This window comes from Maniola jurtina, chromosome 2 (genome assembly GCF_905333055.1).
Source record: "Maniola jurtina chromosome 2, ilManJurt1.1, whole genome shotgun sequence".
NCBI lineage: Eukaryota > Metazoa > Arthropoda > Insecta > Lepidoptera > Nymphalidae > Maniola > Maniola jurtina.
The window spans coordinates 4978992-5001430 of record NC_060030.1 but is presented as its reverse complement, the minus strand read 5'-3'; the positions used below and the strand labels follow the sequence as shown (position 1 = coordinate 5001430).

Genomic DNA, 22439 nt, shown 5'->3' with positions numbered 1-22439 from the left:
ATATTTTTCGTATAAAATAAGGCTACGTCACCCGGACATTTACAACGAATACACCACATTCATCAAATTGGGTCCAGTAGTTTAGGCGCTACGATGGAACACACAGAATCTGGATACAGTCTGAGACATACATACAACAACAATACATACACTGCTAAAAATCATACCATAAACCCTTCAACTCTTGGCTTTGCCGCAGTCGGGTAAAAATATCCTTGTACAGTTTTCTACCACTCTTATATAAGAACTATAAATCACGCATCTCACTTTGTGTGCCTATTTTTTCTTATTTAAATATATTACATTTGTGCACATAAAACAAATAAAGTGCTGTTGCCTGTCTTCTCATTATCATAAAATTACAATTATATTATTTTAATGTCTATTTAAATATTAATATCAAAGCTATTTATCTTTTTTAATTACTAATAATTATAACTGAACAAAAAGCGAAACATTTTATATTTGTATAATTTATGGTTTATTTATTTACTTATTGAAGTATAAAATTAGTACTTTATTAAAAAAATCAATCTGAATTATAATTTCAATATGCCTTTGTTTTACTTCTTCTGCAATTATAATAATCGCGGCGTACAATTATAGTGTGTCGGGCCAAGTTTATTTATTTATTTATAGACTAGCGCTTGGCTGCAATCAGACCTGCTATCAACTGATACCTGAGCAGCCTAACGCTCACATTAGGTTTATTTACAAGGAATAATTTCGTGGGGTTTTATCCCAAACAAGACCAATATCCAATTTTCTATCAAATAGTTTTGGTCATTTACAAGATTGAGGTTGCTATTAATATGGAGGATCAATAAATGTAAAAATACATCCAACTTCGACCACCTTCCAAGCTGCTGTCATTGCATTACTTTCTAATTATATGTTGTTCTAACATCATAATTTGAAGCCAATTTGGGACTAGCGATGGTTCTTTTGTTGTCGCCTTGGCATCCCTTATTTGTAATATTACATAAGTTAACGTTTTATTTGGGAATTGGGATAGGTATATTATAATGGGTTACTCTTTCGACGATTGGGATAAAGGATTATTTTGCACTTTTATGACTTGTATTTTTTAATCTTTATTGTTCACAACCATTTAATTACTTACATTAATTATTTACAAATAGCCATCCTCTGGAAAATATAAAAGTTTATGTGAGGATGGCGAGTTCACATTATAACGTACAAATTATATTATTAAGTAAATTAGATATAACTTCAATACAATACGTGAGGACATACATTTACTTTAATAAGTAAATGCATATTTGAAACTTAGATATTTTTGATAATATAGTTAAATAAGTAGGTACTTACATGTACATGGAATTGACATAAAATTTAAATTGATCACTCGACCGTCCGTTTGTTCGGCGACGTTTCATTGATAATAATAAACATTCATTATAACATTGGCGGCTCGTAAAGAGCACAAAGAGCATGAAGTCTCCGGTAATTAGCGTGGGAGCCAGTGCGGTTCCCACGGCAGACCAGGCCACGGCTAAATATTACTCGCACACAGAAAAACGGTAGCCGATTAAACCCAAAATTGCAATCATCAGTGACCGTTTCGCGTGAAAAGCTCATTAAACGTTAACACTCGGTAGTTAGGAGCTAGAAAAACAAACCAATCTTAGTGTATTTTGCAAACAGTCCTCGAATGGGCGATTCGCAGAACTGGCCATTACTTTGTAATCCAAACAAGTAAGCAATGAATGCAAGTTTTGAGGAAATTCGCTAGCAATGTCGAATACGAGTAGGTACTATAGATTGTTTTCGATCAACATAGCCGCCGACATCCGTTAAGGGTATCAAACGTTGACATTTAAACGTGACCATTTTTTTGCGAGCTGTGCTTTAATAACAACCATTTTTTTTGTAGAAACTCGTTGTTTGCTGTGATCGAACCAGTGCAATGCGAACCAATTCCTTTTCCTTGCTAGTGCTTGAAGACCACTGTTCGTATTAGAGCGCGTTGCTCGAACAGTGATGACAATGGATCCGACACATGGTTGCTAACTATGGGCCTTATAAGAAAGCTCAGATTGGAGTTTTTCTAAGTGATTCAGAAATAAAGAGATTCGAGAACGAACACGAGCAACCGACGCGACAGCTCAACGACTTGCGAAGCTGAAGTGGTAATAGGCAGGGCACATCATTGACGAATGACGACCCTATTACTGCGTAAATGCATAATATTATTGTTTTACTTTTTAGAGGGGTTTTTAATTTTTAATTTAAATTTTATTTATGTAGGTATAACTAGTAGGTAAACACTTGTGTTTAGCAGCCTAAACCAATTTCATGAAATTTCAGATTGTGTAGGTTTGAAGTCGGTGCCAATTAAGTAGGTCCCAATGTGAGTCAAAAACAAATTTCGTGCGGCTAATTATTGTTGCTCCAAAAATGTTATTATAGAACTACCTTTACCTCTTGTATATTAGATAATAACTACATAAAACTATATTCAGTAATAAATGTTTGTGGTTATTGCAGTCGGTTACAAATGCATGCAGGTTTTGAATGTAGCAATAAGTCAAGTATTAAATAAATAATAATACTAAATCTGGATGGTAGGTCATAAGCCTATGCAAATCTTCCTTGCGGCGCGGCGGCGGCGGTGGATGGCGGTGGAGCGCGCGCTCTCGTAGATCGCGGTGGCGCCCGTCGTCGGTCGTATCGTGACAGTTCCTCATATTGTACATTGTAATCAGCGGTATGTACACAATGCCTATCTAGTACTTACGTGTTATGTGTACGAATATTACGTCATCGTGACGCTGCCCGACCACGGCGCCCAACTGACGGAACGCTACGCTTATCACGAGATTTCTGTAACCTATCAAGATAACGACTTCAAACTGCTTTTCACTTGCGTAAATGTTGCGATTTAAGTACTTGTATTTGTTTTTTTCCTCGACAGGTTATTTTATTCTAAAAGACATCTAATAATAATTATTCTGCCACTCGAAAGTAGAAGCACGCCGCCGCGTCTTTTCATCATTGTGTCGCATGAGAAGCGTTTAACACGCGTTTTGTTTTAACACACGTTGGACCCGGCTGGCCGATCGATACTGGTAATAGACCAATCTCAATTTTGACGTGGCACTATAAACGACTCACTATAAATATTTTAGCAAACTTTTGGTATTTCATGTGTAACCTTTTTACCTCAAAAAGAAAACCGAACCCTTATCACTTTGTTGTCTGTCTGTCTGTCTGCCAGTCTGTCGTGTCTGTCAAGAACACCTATAGGACACTTCTCGTTGACTTAAAATCATGAAATTTGGCAGGTAGCCACTTTTTAACCGACTTCAAAAAAAGGAAAAGGTTCTCAATTCGTTGGAATCTTTTTTTTAAATGTAGGTATGTTGCCCGATATCTAGTTTCTTTTATTATGCTCGTTCGACTTCATACATTACGCGTGTCGAAACAAAAATTATTTTTTACTTTTTAATGTTTGTGGTTTTTGAAGTCGGTTTTATTTTTCTTTTGAATTTTTTTATTACGCTGTACTTTCTTATTTTAAAAATATAAAAAGTTGAATTCTATGTAAGAACGAACTCAAGGTCATTAAATCAGACAATACGTACACAAAGCAAAACAAATCGGTAAGCAGGCAACACAACGAAGCATTATGTGTGTGCATAACTCGTTTACTTATTATTTTACACCTATCTCTCTTTAATGAATTGTCGGTCTCTTTTCACCATACCTACGTGCAATAATTACAAATTACATATTTCGCTGATTTCCCCACAGCAGGCACTAGGTAGTATTGCCGCTTACCCACGCTGATAGAATCCGATCGTCGAAGCACAATAATGTCAGAGTAAAATGGCCTTAAACCACCTTGAGATAACGTCAAAAATTCACGACTTTAATTAGCAGTTTTCACTTGCAGTGCTGGCTGTAGATATGTGGACGAATTTAAGCTTTAAAACAAGACAGTTAAGGTCTATTCATCACTGAAATGTTTCGAACCCACAAAACGATAAATTATGCGGTGTAGGTATACCTATAGATTACAGAATGGCAATATCAAGTTGATGTCCCATTTTTTAAATCTAGGGTAGATTTAAAAAATGGGACCTGGGGAAAAATTACCTATTTTATAAATTATTGTCAAATAGAACTTGAGCACGCGGATTAATAAATCCTAGTAGTGAATTCATTTATGGTGTATTGTGTTATTTTTCACACTGAATAACTACTGAACTTCTCACCACCATGGAACATTTATTTATCTTTGTTTAAAAAGCAGAGATTGTTATTTGAGCGGAATATTTCGATAACCGAAATCGATGATATCGGTAAGTAAACAAATATAACCTACTCGTATTGAAATTATGTTTATGGTTTTACTTATGTGCATTTAGTATTTTCTAAATGTTAGCGTAATGTTTTTAGTCCATTTAATACTTTTAATCAGACGCATTATAATATAACAATGTAACCAATATACTAAATACTAGTTGATGCCCGCGACTTCATTCCCGTGTATATAGGTTATTAAAAATCCCGTGGAACTCATTAATTTTCCGGGATAAAAAGTAACCTATGTATTAATCCAGGATATAATCATTTACAGATGAATACCGTGCGCTTGTGGGTCTGTCACTACGGAGAAACGGGGCATGTAGACAATTGTTGACCTGGGCCCAAACCATCAGCTTATAAGATGGAGTCACATCACCACCAAGAAATCGTTGCAATGCATAGCGTGGATTCCTTTTTAAAAATTTGGTTGACAGCGACCAAGCACAATGTAGTTCTACAAACTGTGCGGAAGCATTTGCGTGCGGCCGGAATACATTACGAAGAAAATATTACGAATGGTTTGCACCAGGACCATAGACTTTCATTTTGCAATGAAATATATAAACTTTGACTGATGTAATTACGTTGTTATTTTTAATAATGAAAAATCTTTTGAGTCGGACAAGGATGGACGTAAAATACTATAGTAATAGAACAACAGGTAAACGATATATTATACTTTGAATAAAGTGGTAACTTCAACCTGGGAGTCTCTGTGGGGCAGCATAGACTTGCTGGAATATGGTTACTAACATGACGAGTCGATTACAAAAAGTAATAGCTTACGAGGGTGGCCTACCTTTACATTACCTATACATTATTAAATAAAGTATAGGTAATTAATTTAATTCTATTTGTGAGTGATGTTATTGTTATTGCAGTTAGAAGTTATAATTGATTTTGATTTCTAACTAAGTAATTAACATGTTGATTCATCTCACAAACCTAAAAGTAACCCAAAACGTAAATAAAACATTACGTTCATACTTGACCGACTTTTAGCATACTTCACATCGATATTGGTTTTAAATTACTATAGGAGTAATAGGAGTAGATAAAGTATGTCAATTTTTTTTCCTCTTTTGTATACCTTCTGTTAACTTGATGTGTTAATTTTTTGACAAGCGTCTTATTTATTTCTTGCTTATTATAATAATTTATGAACTGCACAAAAGACAAATAAATAACTTCTAAAATAGAAAAGTGTTATTATTTTTGTTTTTTCTTGCTTATAATTATATTGTTTGAAAGTATGATAATTTTGACTGTATAAAGAAGACAAAATAAATAATTGCAAAAATAAAAAAGCAATCCCCCACTAGGATTAGAACTCACGCCATATTTAAGAACTTCAACACTATTACCACTCGGCCATCAGAACTATGTTGACGAATGTGAAATTTGCAACCCTATACGACTGGTAAGGTTATCTAGAAGTGTGAGTGAGTGTAGTAAGTGTGAGTGTATCTATTATCGGATAGCATCGGGTCGTATCTTTGTGTGTTATACATACGCGCGCATTAGTATGCTCTGCCAAGCGAATTATTTTTCCGAGTGTACCTAATCTAGCGCTAATTCGATAGTAGACCGTGAATATTAGAGCAGTTCGATTCTAACATTAAAACTGTCAAATAATAATAATTAAAATAGGTAATTACACAAACGAATAAATAGCCATGCCCATATTTTAGTCGTAGTTACTGCCAGTGCCTAAGTTGGTACCTACTTTATTTACGTTAGCAGGCAGGTCAGCAGGTAGTACCTACTTATCTCCCATTACGGTCTTTAAAAACAGCATGCGAGTGAGAACACCGACGTCATACATTCCACTGAAGCATTTCCGGTTTAACTTTTAAAAGTTGACGCACATAACACTGAGCCGCACAGCATTCACAAAAAAAATTCGCAGATTTTTTTGCTCGTTTCAGGGCCGACGACCAACCGAAGGACGTCTAAAAAGGTTTCTTGAAGGGATTTCCACACTATAGACTCCACGTAATTTATCTATGAATTATTAATAATGTTTAATTTGCAAACGTTACGGTCACGTCTTTCCTCTAACTAGTCAATTCACAAAGCCATCATGAAAACGTTTTCATGAAATTATGGTGAAACACTACCCCATGTTTGTCTTTATGTCTGATATTTTTGATTACTCTCTGCTCTCATTTCATATTTCATTTTGTATCATAGTAGGTATTAATGCTTCGCCTAGTTAAATGTCAATCATCGGGAAAAAGGAATAACGATATCATTATTCACTTCATTCGTTTTTAAATAGTAGGTAACTAGTAGCTATTTACGTTAAAAAAACATTATTTTTAACAAGAACTGGCTAGGTCGCATACCTAATTACTAGTTACATAGGTACTATCGAGTTTCTTGCTAACTACGTAGGAATTTTTACACGTGGACCGCATGCTGCTTACTAGTGACTGGCGTAGCGTCACTCTGAAAGAGACAGGTAGAAAGTGCTGGGTGTCCTCGACAGGTAAAAGCGAGACGGCAGAGCCGTAGCAGGGCTTGCGGTCTGCGGCGCGTAGAAGCCAGCAAGCCGGGAAGGGAGGTACCAGTTTCCCGCGCTGCATTCCGCGTTGTTTACGCGCCGTAGCGTGGCGGACGGCGAGGTTGACGACCGCCGCACCACGCCGCCATATTTTCGGTAATAAATAATAGAACAGCGCAACGCAGCACGATCGATCCGGCCCCCGGCAGTGCGGCGGCGCGATGCTTGGTGGCCAAAATATTGCACCCCACCCCCGCATCTCATCTGCGCCGGGAAGCTAAAAGCGGCAAGCATACTTCGACGTAACCTCATTGCAGTTTGATACCTGCGCCGAGTGCGTCTGTCTAGCCTTGCAACATGCTCTACAGTCTACAGTCCATTGCTATTTGCGTTACAACTATCTATCCTACGAGTACCTAGCATTTCGTGTACGATTTTTGTCCCTACACATGAAAATACCAAAGTAGTAGGCATATCGTAGAAATTCACCGTAACCGGCGTTGTATTTTACAATCGCTCACTCGATTATAAAACTGCAAAGGCAAACTGTAGATAGTATGCTTGTGACCTAATTTGGCGAATATTTTCTTCGGAAAATTGTAGGTTAGGTCGAACAATTATGGCGCAGACCAAAGTCTAGTCACCCTGACTTGACGCTTTTTATCTTTACTACGCGACAGCCTATCCCTTGTGTTTTTGTCAAACGCGAAACCAAAAGCTCGCGAAGGAGGTCCTGGACGAAGTTCTAGCAGGTGAAGCTCAATGAAGGGGCCAAGGCAAGACGGACAGTCTTCCGGCGTAGCTCATTTAAAAACTGGACACAATTAGGCCGTCCCACTATTGGTACCCCGAAATTGTAGACCGATACCCGAAAGACAAAAATTTGAAGAAAAGATCGATACAAATATCTTAGATAACGATAATATCTTTAGTTATGTTTTCTGTGAATTCACATATAGTTATTAAACTTACAGGTGAGATGGATGAAATAAGTTTACCACAAAATATGAGAAATAGTATATGTACATTATTTGATTTGTGTTTTTATATTGCACAAAAAATATTTAAATGAGACCGAAATCTGACTTGAATGGAGCGGAGACGCAACGAGAGATCGCTTGCGGCTTATCAAATAAGTCAACTCAAGGCCACGCACTGCGAAATGTTTTCGGTACATTGTTTTGATAACACTTCAAGGTGTATATTCTTTCGGTATAGGTAGGTACGTATATTCTTATCGTTCGCTTCCAACAGGCTAGTAAATGTATCAAAACGTTACAACTTATAAGCGATCCATGCGAAAGTGTGTCTGTATGACTGGTGTCTTTCTGCTGAACTGATATTGCCGAAAGGCACCTATAGCTTGCGTCATGGATACCGGATATAATAATTTTTATCTCAAAAACCAAAGAGATTCCACGAGATTTTTAAAAACCTTAATGACGTATAACTTAGTGACTCGTAATTATTATAATGAACAGTAGATTCATAGTTACTTGGATATTAAACCGATTGCCGTGCAGACTCATTATTGGACTATAGGTGAAAGGTTACAGTATATTATTATGTCGTATTTATACCGGGGCCTGATAACGTTACCGAATTTAAGATTGCAAATTATAGTATGTATGTATATTATATTTCATAAACTATGCTCAGTATTTTTATAATTTTACTAATTTGTTTAGTGAAATGGTCACATTGAGATGTCGTTTTAACATCTCGCGGGGTTTGACCATATGCCTGAGGGATATAACCAAATCCCGGTTTATACCATTTCGCTGCGATAATTTAATAACTACAACCTTATAACTGGAGATGTTAAGGGGTTCGATTCCCCTCGGTTCGAATGTGTGTAATTTTATTTTCTTAGACCTGCCCTTAACACATCTTTCTTCTGTCTCTGCCTCCGATTTCTGTTTCGATTCTGATTCCGATTTGGGTTCCGATACAACCAAATTACAAACTTCAGTTCCAAATTCGGTTCCCACTTCTCTAACATCCCTGCTTATAACCAACAAGTTTTCGTCCACAGATATAAAAGCAATTTGGCTAATAAAATTCTGTTGTACACAAGCTCTTAACTAAACTAAATTGACATGTCTAAATCTAGTGTCATCCTTTTCGCTGGAAAGGATAGCAAAACATTTAGAATTGTTCTCAACAGAGTTAGCCATACCTACTGCCTAATCTACCGTTATTACGTTAATCTTCTATATACATATCATATACATGTTTGACTTAATATGGTAACAAGTTCAATAGTAATACTAACTATGCAGGAAATCTCATAGGTAAATTTTTATTGTTAACTATTTTAAGACTGAGCTTTATAATCTACAACTTGATTTTTCCAAACTGCTGGTCAAAAATCTTGATAATTAATTGCCATCGAGTCAACATAAATTATTATTTATTGGCATTTACCGGATAATTAACAGATTTCCTGCAACATCGATCCTTTATTATACCTACTGTCTACTTCATTACACTGCACTGTAAAGAACACAATCACTCGTTGTTTCCGTGTCATTACATCTTAATGAGGTACCTAACTACCTATTTCATTGATCTACGTTAACGATTAGGTCATTGGTCTCATATTGAAACGCAAGATAAAACTCTCAAATTGCCTTATAATATTTTCTAACAATGTCAATAATGTTATTATTATAGCAGACGCAATTAAAAGTGGAGTAAACGAAGCCTTTTCGTCGGAAGTCCTCAGAAACAGCTCCGATTTTGATGGTTTTTTTTTTAATTTTGTTTTTTATATATTATTTAAAATCAGAAACGTTTTGAAGCGGGGAATAAATTTTTTTAATATTTTTTAATCCATATGTATGATATTTATACATGAAGTCCAGTAAAACGTTACCTTCTATTTGAAAGGTTGTAGAGGATTTCAAATGCTATCAAATGACCTCTAAACACCTATGGGCAAAAAGGGCCCGTTTTTGAGTTATTGATAGTTTTCAGAAAAAAATATGTATTTGTTGCTTTAAAAAAATATTTTAAATTCTTTCTTAAGCGAGCGTTTTGATATTTGATCATCTCTATTCTCGTCGTCTAAGATTCTTTTATCGGACAGCTGGACGAAGCTCTTTTAAAAGATCAGAGTTAGAGATTAACTTTAGTATAGTGCACATCGTAACCAATTCTATTATGTACGCAGTATCTAAATTAAACTAAAATGTCAAGTCTAAATATATTAGTTTTTGATTTACCGTGCAAAATGTCGAAAAAATACGACTACAGTACGGAACCCTCGGTGCACGAGTCTGATTCGCACTTAGCCGATTTTTTTTGCTGTGATGAATCATGCAATGACTCTACAAATACTAATTAGGTAATTAACTACACAGTTCCTAATTAACTGTTACTCAGTTTACAACTGTGGCTAATTTCGCAAGGTTGTCCTTTGCCGACTATCGGCCTTCTATAATAGAAAGGACTTGCTCGAAGGATATTTGCTGTGTCAACTGTCACGTCAAAAGTACGGTTCACCTTTAAAATAAGTACTAAAATCGTACTTTTGACATGATATGTGACACATAAAGTTAAAGTGGCGTGTTAGAACTCATTTTTTAGCGGTCCGTACCTCAAAAGGAAAAACGGAACACTTATAGGATCACTTTGTTGTCTGTCTATCCGTTTGTCTGTTGTGTCTGTCAAGAAAACCTATAGGGTACTTCTCTTTGACCTAGAATCATAAAATCTGGCAGGTAGCAATGTCTAAACAGTAAATTAAATACAAGTAAAGGGCAAAATCCAAAAACCGTGAATTTAAATGCTACTAAACCAGGAAACAACAACAACAACCGTGAATTTGTGGTTAGATAAAAAAAAATATTTCTTGTACGATGCTACGGAACACTTGAAAAATTTTTCATGGCATGCATTGCGTGCAATGTTTATATGTGTGCATAAGACTTTTAATAGACTGACAACTATCCTAGTTACCGCTACTAGCGGATTATGCGCCGCGTGCGGTATGGACAAAGTGTGCGATTAGCTTTAGGTTACGATTATGTTTTCCACTGAACAATTTTGTAGGTTTTTTTTTAATTTTAATAACTTTTAAAAATAAATAGTGAGTAGGTAGTGTAGTAAATAGAAGTAGGCACCACCATGAAATAAAAGTATTACATACCCACTTATAGATTCATGGGCAGACCTATTCTTTTTATTTTAATGATTTAATAGCTTTGAGTTGTGTTTGAGTGCTTGCCATTTGGAGCCTTTTATATGTAATCAATTAAGTAGGTATAGTTACCTATGTACTCAGAGTTAGCTACTGCTCTGGAGACAGTAGAGTGCGTAAAAGTTAATAGACCTACATAGGTTAATAGTACATACCTTAATAACTCATTTAGGCAATAACTAGGTATCTAGACATATAGGGATATATATGTATCTACGTATACCAATTATTATTATCATAACTCTAGCAAAATATCACTAATTCATTTAAAATGTTAATTTATTGTTATGTACCTACCTACTTGAATAAATAGTAGGTAGGTAGCATAATTATTCTATAAAAATTATTTGTTGTTTAGATACACCTACTTCATAGGTACCAACTAACTACCTAGAAACCTAATCATAAATAATTCTTATCAATAATTATGTAATTTAAATTCAAGAAATAGGTAGGTTTCTTAAACAAAACGTAACTGGATCCACTGCTATGACGAATAAAATAACCACCTACATAATTAATTATACAACTTACCTAATTATTTAAATAAGTACATCGATGTTAATAACAGCTAAGCATATTGTTTACCAACCTATCAATGTGTAAATAATAGATTGAAGGTTTCTATTATTATTTATCATAATTCCAAACTGCCGAAGAGCCTGGCCATTTCACGGCACGAGGGACCGAGCGAGGGCCGGATGGCCAGGCACGCGACGGGCGATGCCGCGACGACGGACGAAGGGAACAGAAGGGCAGAGTTGTTTACACCACCGCACCACGTGGTTACCTACGGCGTATTACCAATACAATACATACCGCATCACGTGGCCCGCATTTAGACCTGTACCTGTACTATGGCATACGCATGAGCATTCACACATTTATGAACCAGATTAGCCCAGACGTCGTAATCACATTGAAAACATATGAAACGCTACCTGAGCTCGGCGCCTGCCGTGTTTGTCTGCTCCACGCGAACCACTATTGTTTCTTAACCGTCGCAAATAAATGGAAACAGAACAATGTTATCACTTCGTCACAAACACCATTCACTAGTAGTGATTATTATTATATTCGGTTATTTATTTATTAACACACTTGTAAACACAGGCGCACAGCGCGCAGAGGTTGCGGATAACACACAGACAAGTTATCGCGGACGACGCGCGCAAACGACTGGTGAGCCGTGAGGAAGCGGCGCGCGCGGGGCTGCCGGTGCCGACTGCCGACCGACGACCCAGTCGAGGAATGTGGCTCGCCCGTTCTCGCGTGCTTATTTTTTTGGTCGGTCCGGACTTCTGTAGGGGACGCGAATGCTCTACAGCACAAAATACTCTGCTCTAAGGTCTACGCCACGGACTACGACGACGCGACGTACGGAACGATCTTTGGCGCCCCATCTGCGAGGCGGTGAAGGTCCAATGCTCAAGGGTTATCTCTTCTCTGACAGTCTCTGATCTCGATCTCCCAGTCCCGGCTAACATCTAAGGTGGCCGAACTAGGGCCTGAAGCAAGCCGATCGTCTGTTTATACTTTTTGTTTATGTCCTAAAAGGAAAAACGGAACCCTTATAGGATCACTTCGTTGTCCGTCTGTCCGTCGTGTCTGTCAAGAAACCTATCGGGTACTTCCCGTTGACCTAGAATCATGAAATTTGGCAGGTAGGTAGGTCTTATAGCACAAGTACAGGAATGAATCTGAAAACCGCGAGTTTGTGGTTACATCATTAAAAAAAAAATTAAAACGTGTTTCAATTTTCAAAGTAAGATAACACTACCAAGTGGGGTATCATGTGAAAGGGCTTTACCTGTACATTCTAAAACAGATTCAGAGTGCCTTTTTTTATCGTGACGAAAATCTGTCATCGATTCGATACCATCGGCCATACATGCGTCATAAACACCATATAGGCGTCATAACGCCAATCGCTTAGTTCCGCAACTATGTGCAAATGCAAAACCGCAACTATGTCTAAACTGCAGTAGCCGGTACATACCACTTACCGGCTATTGCAGTTAACTTATTAATATTAGTATAAGCCAGATGGGCCTTTTGGATTGGACTTCAGAACTTGGAGTCCAAATCTAAAAAGTCCTTGGTCTGGACTCTGGAATATAGGTAGGTATACATAGGTACCTATTAGGTATTTAAGCATCCTACACATGAACGGTAGGTAGGTACATGACCATTAGCACTTTTGATTGGATTTAATTGATAACTTTCAGACATGGCCGCCGCATGATGTAATTCCACGTTAGTAATGAGACTCGAGTGTGGCCACTTCGATGTGCAGTTGACCCCAATCGCCCCCAATCGAAGGACTAAATTGTTTGCCCGATCAATGATATTATGATCTAAGAAACTACATGATATTAATATTTACCTACGTATTTTCCAAATACATACAGACACATCGTAGCTTTCTATGTATCTATCGATCATTCATCATATTCTATAATGAAACTGCCTACCCCTTCCAAGTTAACCCGCTTCCATCTTATACTGCATACCACTACTTACCACCAGGTGAGATCGCAGTCAAGGGCTAACTTTTATCAGATTAAAAAAGTAAGTAGGTACTTACTTAAGTTAAGTAACTTAACAATGGACGTCTTTCTTGCTGGATGGATATAGGTGGATACTGGATAAGTGGATAGGCTTCTTTCTCTCCAAGCTCAGTGGTATAACTCTATAGGGGAATAGGTAACTCTCTAGTAGGGAAAGAAGTAAATAGATAATAATATTATGTAGAGATAGTTTCAGTAATGGTTTAGGCTTTAGGTTTATAGTCTGTTCACTAACATAGTGTCGGTACACCTGCAGGTGCTCTTATTATTTTGTTTTTATTTTATTATTTTTTATTTTTTATTGTAGAAAAGAGAGTTTTATTGAAAAATATGAGTAGGCAGATGCGAAATTCTCCTGCAGGTGTACACCCCACGCGGCTTACTTTAACCCCCGTCCACACACTGCTCTACTTGCGCAATTAATCGCGCCGCCGCACTAGTGGCACTAGGTCGCTTACCTTTGCAATGCGATGGACGTCGAAACTGTGGCAGCGTGGGCGCTATTGCATACTTACCGACAAAATAGGGAGCGATGGGCATGAACGAGGAACATGCGATTAACGCGGCCACACTACGTCTCTGCCTCCGTTCCTCGCTCCTTCCCATGCCACACGGGCAGTGTGTGGACGGGGGGTAAAGTCGGCGGCACGTGTCTAGTCCGGGGTTCGACCCCGGGCACGCATCGGTAACTTTTCTAGTCTAATCTAGTCCTACTTTGGGCTATAGATGCTACTGCTAGGTACAACTAGGCTAAGTAGGTATTAGTATCTACTACCTATCAAAGCCTAAACTTTAGGACGAAATGAACGTTTTCGATCACCTTTGGTAGAACAGCTAATGTTTAGCCTGAACTCAACGTATTTTCAAGAATCCGTAAGTAGGTAGGTATTTTACTCCAACAAATAGGGGACTAAAATATAGGCGCAATGCTGCACAATATTTGTGTCGACTGCCAAATGCATCCCATAATTCTTTTAAAATAACTTCAACTAGAGAAGTTATAAAATAATATTGCGTCATTAAGTCTTCACGGATGAATTTTGAACAAAACCTCTTAAAAGAAATCTAAGTAGGTACCTACCCACGTAACTTTTGGCAAAGCGAATCGTACTTGCAAGTTGCAACTGCAGACCCAAGTTATACCCATGGACCACGAGGCCACTGTAGGTCATCAGGTTAGGTATCCACACAGAATACATGATAATAGGGTACTTACCACTTCTATTTTAATCTTTATTTCACGACAATTGCTTTCTCTCGTTACCCAGCGAAATTATGTTAGGGTGTTAACTTCTCAGTGATGTAATTACAGTTCAAGTCAAACAACATAAGATATTTAAAAAAGCTTTCAAAGCGAATCTCGCACTTATGACTAGAAATACTTAGGTACTTATTATGTATTTAATGATTTCTTTGCAAGCAAGATACATGGGAAAAATAATTATGCCTGGTCGCAAATGGTATTTTATAAATTCGTAATATCTACATACATATCTCTAAAAATAAGTTATGTTGCGTGCAATGAATTTAAATGTTACCAGAAAAGTTCTAAATCTAAGTGAATTTTTAGCGACTTTGGTCTAATTTATATAAAAGTCATACAAATAATTAGCTAAATGATTTTCGCGTTGTTCACAACACCGGACTAAGAGGCGGCGTAGTTAGCAGGGCTCAGTGTCAGGCCAGGTCAATTATTGATAACAAGCAAATTAAAGCCACCGCAACGTGAATTTTATCACCTTTTGTACCTACTCACCTACCTTTTTTAGGGTTCAGTACCTAAAAAGGAAAAACCGAACCCTTATTAAGATCACTTTGTTGTCTATGTCTGTCTGTAGAGATAATTATAGAGAAAAAGATAATTATAGTCTATACCAAATGGGATATCATATGAAAGGGCTTTATCTGAACCTACATTCTAAAAGAGATACACAGATACACACGTCAAACTTATAAAACCCTTTTTTTTTTGGGTCGGGGGTTAATTAACTTTTGTACTTACCTCTACCTCCTTGACAATTATATCATTTTAGATATATTTTATTAGGTAAGTAAATAAAACATTTAGTTTTAAAATTAAAAGTGTATTAAACAAACAATTCTACCTTAATTAGAAGTGTTTAAATAATGTAAATTAGGCTGGTCCGTTTCAAAAACTTCTTTGAGTGTTTCCAGTACCAATGATTGTATCATGTTTACCTGTAAAAGAAACAATTTACTATAAACTCCTGCGCACAGATAACTTTCAGTGGTCATCAGTATCACCTTTACATTTAATAAAATACTAGCTGATGCCCGAGACTTCATCCGTATCCGGCTTTAAGTTTCTAGTTTCTACAATCCCGTGAAACTCATTGATTATTATTATCCGCGATAAAAAGTACCCTATGTCACTCTTCAGGTCTATTAACTATGTAATATAATAGCCAGTTTTCCCTTCCCCCTATAATATGGGTACCTTCAAGTCAAGAGTGAATAGGCAACTTCTAGGCAAGCGCGCTCCATCTTAGGCTGCAGCCAAGCGCTATATAATTTAAAAAAAAAGTTGTAGAAGGACAAACCAACAAACAAACACACTTTCGCATTTATTATGCTAAACATCGGCCAGGGTCCGTTGATCGAAATGAAAGTTGACTTTAACCTGTCAAGGCCAAGTCATGTAGAGTTCATGACGTAGAGTTCATATAGCATGTAAAGCAAAATATGTGATGCAGAATGCGATAAAATAAATTCATGATAAAGAGCCGTTCTCGATTTTCGAGTGATAAAATCCGCGGCATATAATATTATAGTGGCGGTTTAAGAATAAGAAATGTTTTTTCTGCTAGAATATGGTAAGTCTATGATTTCATTGGTCTTAAAGATTAGGTAAAATCGCATATTTATTGTTTGATTATTTTATTTGCCAAATTGTCATACTTTGTATTGCGATTTGATATTATGCACAAAGCTTACCTGATCTTGTGGACAATAGCCATCATCTGTAGATCTGGCTAGGGTTATTAAAACAGGTGGCGGCAATTCAAGCAAAAATTGTCTTAAAGTTTTCGTAATGGCAGTTTTTATTTCTTCTTCCGTGCTTATGTGATACGGCAAGCCCCCTTGATCTCTGGTGCACCCTGCTGCGTATATCATCCACCAGTCAGGAGTTTGGCCCAGTCTATGTGCTTCCTCAGTAACCGTTTCGACTAAATCACAAACCTAAAAGAAAAAACCATTATATAACATTATAATGTTACCTAATTAAAAACATCATGTTTTAAGTCTACATATTGATTTGCTTTCTCAACCTTTTTATAAATTTCGGTAGTTGGTCCTTTGTAAAGCTTTAAACAACCAAATTTTTCTAAATGTTCAAACAAGTTTTCGAGTTCTTGCAATTGAGATTCTCGTAGCTCTGTAAATTCTTCTAAGGCTTGCGCGTCGCTATCAGACGGGAGAATAGAAGAAAAAATAGTTTCCAGCCGATCGTATAATCCAATTTTCTCAAATAATTGAAGAAATGGATTTCCAGTACTGAAGAAATCTAAGTCTATATCGAGAACATACGGATGAGTTATTCCAAGATGCAGAGCCAATTTATTTATGCGGTCCTCGTCGACGTCTGAAAGCTCTGCAACGGTAAATGTGAATGCCTTTTCACTGAGCAAGTTCGATGAAAACAATGCATCCGACAAATAATAGGGTTCTTGACTGTCGACGCGGAGCAAGCCTGTGGCAGGGTGGTCTCCGACGTGAATAACGCGAGTACCATCGCTAAATTGCTTCGCCCACGGTGGTCGCAGCCACACCACTCGACCTATATGGCCGGCTGCCGCCGCGGGCACGATCCAATTTTCTATTTGCAATAAAGGCAAAAGATTCCTACCAGACCTAGCTTCTTTCCCCTTTAATTTACGATCTATAAGCATGTCTGGATGTGCATCTAAATGCAGTAAAGTTGTACCTTCTATTGGTAACTTCTTCCCTCCTATAGCGGAGTATATAAACTGCAGGGCATCATTGTGTTCCTCTACCACGTATACTGGAATCTTTTTAAAAAATTTCAAAGGTTGTATCTTGTTATCGGTATCAATTTGTTTATTCATTGTTTTAACACCTTTATTTTTTTTAATTTACACGACGTAATTGGGATGTGTTACATTTTTGTACACTGAAATGAAGTAAGAAAATAATTTGTTAATATAATATAAGACACGGTGGAGAGTTGGACACTACGTGTTTGAATTGAAGTAAACATTAATTTGTTAACAATAGAAAGTAAGTACCTAATAAATAAGAGACTAACTTATTTAAAAGTTCTTAGTTTAGAGTCTAGCGTTTTGAAACAATAGCAACTGCGTAACTTTGCGTCCTTCAGAATTAGGTCAAGGTTTCGTAACAAAAAAAAGCAAAAAGAAAGTTCCACCGGTTCTACCCCACCACCACGTCGTTGGAACTGCGCAGATATTTCAGTGTTGACTTCGGCACAATAAAATGTTTCGGATCGACATTGACGAAGTATTTAGAGAACACACCGCCCAAACAGTCTACCTACACATTTAGTATGGGTAGGTACATAATACGTCTGTACATGTGTAAACAGAATTTATTACGCACAACATGACAACAGTAGCAGAGGAATCGATACTATGATTGATTTCACCTCATTCATAAATTTTAACAGTGCCCTCTGGATTTAACAACATCATTATAGTAGGTATATGTAACGTTATTACATAAACAAATACCTATTACAAAATTGACACGTTCTTCTCTGTTAATAAAATATCAAATCTATATTATGTTTATTTTAGAGGACGCCAAGTAATCTTATATTTTAATGAATTGCCGATAGGTGTTATGTTAATGACTATCACATCGCTCCTTATAGCGTTTAGGTAGCTTTAATGAATTCATTAATGTTCTAAGGCCGCTATCACGAACATTATCTATGGCTAATAGTTTATAGAAAATTTGGAGAAATTCTAAATTATTATTATCATCTAGTAAATTGTAGTTTAACTGCAAATCGAAGGCCCTTTAGTTTTAGTTCATAAGTACGGTCAGTACCATACCATAGTACTTAATTTAGAAAACTACATTATACATTAAGCTTTTTATTTAGGTATAAAGTAGGTCTCTCAATATTTTAGGGGCCTTCAACAATAAGATTATAGTAGAAAAGTACTTTAGAATGAGTGTATTAAGTTTTATGATGATTCAGGTCGCGCATTTAGAAAAGTACAATAGGTATGTATACAAAAACCTGTCAAACCTCTGGAAATGAGTTAATTATTAAGAAAAGTACCTATGGGCATCGACTGGCAGGCCGTGTGATATTGCATTAGGTTAGTGCATTGCGGCAACGGAACGGTTCGGAAATTCTCAAGACTACTGTGCGTCGACCATCGTCGACGTAGAGTTTTACGAAGCGACGCCGCAACGGACGTATTGTGAAAAGTGCATGTTTTTTGCGATCCATGACACAGAATAAATCCCCAACAACAAAGATTACGTCGAATACGCCTGCTGATCACGACCCTAAACGAATAGTCTGGTAGGATATCCGGACTATAGCAGCAAGACACCTTGCTGCGTAAAATAACATGGCATCGCAGTATTTTGCGTTGCAAATTCGCATTGTATCGCAACGCAATTTTGTGTATCGGCCCTTAGGTCATACAAAAACGTAATAGAAGCAACGTACCTACTGTTGTATAGAATTTATAACAACACCATATTAACACTCTCTATGATGAATGATTTTGGAGTCTTTGCCTAGCAGTGACATTGAGAAGTGCAGAAGGAGAATCTTAGTTCATACTTAGGTTGTGATCTATAAACTTTGACTTTACTCAGACTTTACTTTCAGAGTGTTACTAGATTTGTAATAGTAGGTACCTACTACCTACCTACCTAATGACATTTTATCCCTAGTGGCCATCTCGGAGTTACCCTAGTTAGCAGACTTGTGGGTACTTCCTGCATACTCTAGCTGGGGCGGTACTCCGTGCGGCGCGCTGCGTAGATGCGCGGCTGACCGGGCCGGCGTGCGCGGGGTGCGGAGTGTTGTGACGGCTCCCGGGATCGATACAGCGCGTCTCTGACGTCACTACGCTACTACGCCCGTCCAAACATGCCCCCCGCGCCCCGCCCTCCCCCGTGACCTATTGCGCTGTTACGCCCACTTGGGTCAAGGCGCAAAAACGCCGTCGCCGATCTGTCCGGATGTACCGGTAGAGGCATTAATGTTATAGGTATGTTACTATGTATGTACCTATAAATATTTGATACCTCTCAACAAATTCATATTATTTGTTTTGCCGTAGGCCAACTTAAAAAGCAAACCTCACAAAGTCACAACACTTAATATTATGATGATTTTTTTACAAATGCTTCCACTTTTAGGATTTCGCCATATTTTAGAGCGAAGACTAAGGGCGTTTTTATGTTGACAGGGATTTAGTGTAATTAGTGTAATAAAACCCCAACTGACCCGACTGAAGCACCTGAAGGTGGCAACCCTATTTTTGTATAGCCCCCCCCCCCCCCCACTCAATGTGAATTTTGTATTTAAAAAAATATATATATATACCTACAAGGGGCAGAATGCAGAAACTTTATAATAACTTTATATTAATATAATAGCATATTTTCATAGGTATCTATACTAATAAATAAAATTGGAGTGTCTGTCTGTAATTTCGAAATAACTACCGCATATTAAGGTCATATGGTTATTTGAACGATACTATAACCAAATCACACGTTTTTAAAATTTTTGTCTGTCTGTCTGTTTAAAAGGCTAATCTTGGGAACGGCTGAACCGATTTTGACGGGATTTTCACAGACAAGTAGAGAATTGACCAGGGAGTAACATAGGCTACTTTTTTAACCGACTTTCAAAAAGGGAGTTGTGTTTTTCTACCTATGTACACCGAAATCTCCGAGATTTCTGAACCGATTTGCGTCATTTCTTTTTTAATCGATAGAGGAACTTTGCGACATTGTTTCATAAAAAATTTGGAGTCCAACTCCTCAATCCTGATGCTGCAGGGGATCTGACCAATCCACGCGGGCGAAGCTGCGGGCATCAGCTAGTAGTAACTAATTCGCTGAGTAGGTACCTACTAAGTAATTATTTTTATTATTCCTGCATAAGGAAGTAGGTACTTATTATTATTATAATTTCAAAACGGAAGAAAATATTGAGTTTTTAAGGAAAGGAAGGTATAGAACCTACATAGGTATAACACATATATGTATACATAATATTATTAATACATACTCACGAGATAGACCACTTGTGCGATAGCAGGCAGGAAGAATAGTAAAGTAGTAATTTAAGATGGGTCAGTCTCAGTACTTAGTTGTAGTTCAGCTAAATTGGATTATTCGAATATATCAGGACATAAATGAAAAAAAAGCAGCACTGGGACAAAAAATTAGGATAGGATGTAGAAAAATTGCTTGAAATATGTGGAAAAACCAGTAATCTGTAATGTTTCATTGGGCCACACAACAGATTTCAAGTGATAAAACGGTTAAGTAATTATTAATATTTTATTTTTATTTAATCGTTTACTAGCAATTTAACATAAACTTAATAACTATAATAAATACATTGGTTTAAATATACTTACTACTCATACTATCAATATGAACAATTATGGAATGTGCTGCTAAAAGCGGGGCATTTGGCATCATTTGTCAATAGGGAACACTTTGCTGTGGTACTTGAGAGGTTTACTAGTGAATAAGAGCTACAACCATTGAGTTACTATCATTTTGCAGTATAGTTAGACTATAGCGCCATCATGGGCATATTGACTGCAAAAGGATAAATAATGATTATGCAGATATAAAAAATGCATTTTTAGTAATCTATAGTTTTCCTTCCTATTAACTTAAATTGAGTAAAATGAGTTTCTCGAAAAAATAACCTACTACCGAATAGTAATTAACATAGCATACAAAATTATTTTAGCACTTAGCAGGGAAAACTTCACCCAAAAAAAGGAACAAAATTATACATTCACCACACTCAGCCGAAGAAAGTTAAGTAGTTTTTAAGTAGGTACCTAGTTTTTTTGTTAAGTAAGACCTAGGTACTAGGATATAATACCTAACATACATACTGCCCAGTACTGCTTAGGACTAATTATCCGTATTTCTTTTTATTTATTATTTTATGGAAATAATAATTCTAGGTATATTACTTGGTATTTCTAAGGTGTTTTTAAGTTATATATGTGGTATGATAAAAGCATATTATAATTTCTAACTTGTCTACGTCTTATTGTTACTTACATAAAATTAATTATATTTTACTTAATAAAATAAAACAGTTTAATAATAGTTACTTACGAAATTTATTTCATGATTATGTACAGACAATCATTCATCATAATTCTTAATATTTTCGTTGTGTTTTTATTAAAATTCTTAACCTCTAAAAGTATATTCATCTGTCAAATGTCATTGTGAACTGTGAAGTGTGAAGTGTGAACCACTGACATAAGGCGGATTTATATTTCGCTGACGTGTCGTGTCGTGGCGCATCAGAACTGAATCGGTATCATACAATATAGTGTATGGTAACGTTTACACTTAGGTATGTGTTTAGTGTTGTGATCTGTCGTGATGGCTTCTGATGTGTTGCATCAGAACCGATCCCGGTTCGCGTGAGAGTGGCGGGTTGCGGGGGGTGCTGAAACGGCACCATCATGACACGTCAGATTAATTGCAAGCGCCAGTGCTGTGTTCTGACGCATGAAAATCGTTTGAACCATATTATGGGCCAAGTGCCAACAATTATGTTAATGATCTGTGCCAACCAAGG

General features: G+C 36.9%; 1 protein-coding gene across 2 annotated transcripts; it reads right to left on the bottom strand.

Annotated features, from left to right (window-relative positions):
* Positions 1–15687: 15687 nt before the first annotated feature.
* On the bottom strand, positions 15688–22103 carry LOC123872381 (UPF0489 protein C5orf22 homolog). 2 transcript variants are annotated; one of them, XM_045916625.1, is made up of 5 exons: positions 21965–22082; positions 21241–21427; positions 16906–17768; positions 16571–16816; positions 15688–15814 (listed from the first exon to the last, which is right to left on the bottom strand). In XM_045916625.1, the coding sequence occupies exons 3-5, from the start codon at positions 17701–17703 to the stop codon at positions 15722–15724; spliced, it is 1137 nt and encodes a 378-aa protein (XP_045772581.1). In that variant the 5' UTR covers positions 17704–17768; positions 21241–21427; positions 21965–22082; the 3' UTR covers positions 15688–15721. The 2 variants fall into 2 exon arrangements, with proteins under 2 accessions (XP_045772581.1, XP_045772576.1); XM_045916620.1 differs by lacking the exon at positions 21241–21427 and having other exon boundaries at positions 21965–22103.
* Between the last annotated feature and the right edge of the window lie 336 nt (positions 22104–22439).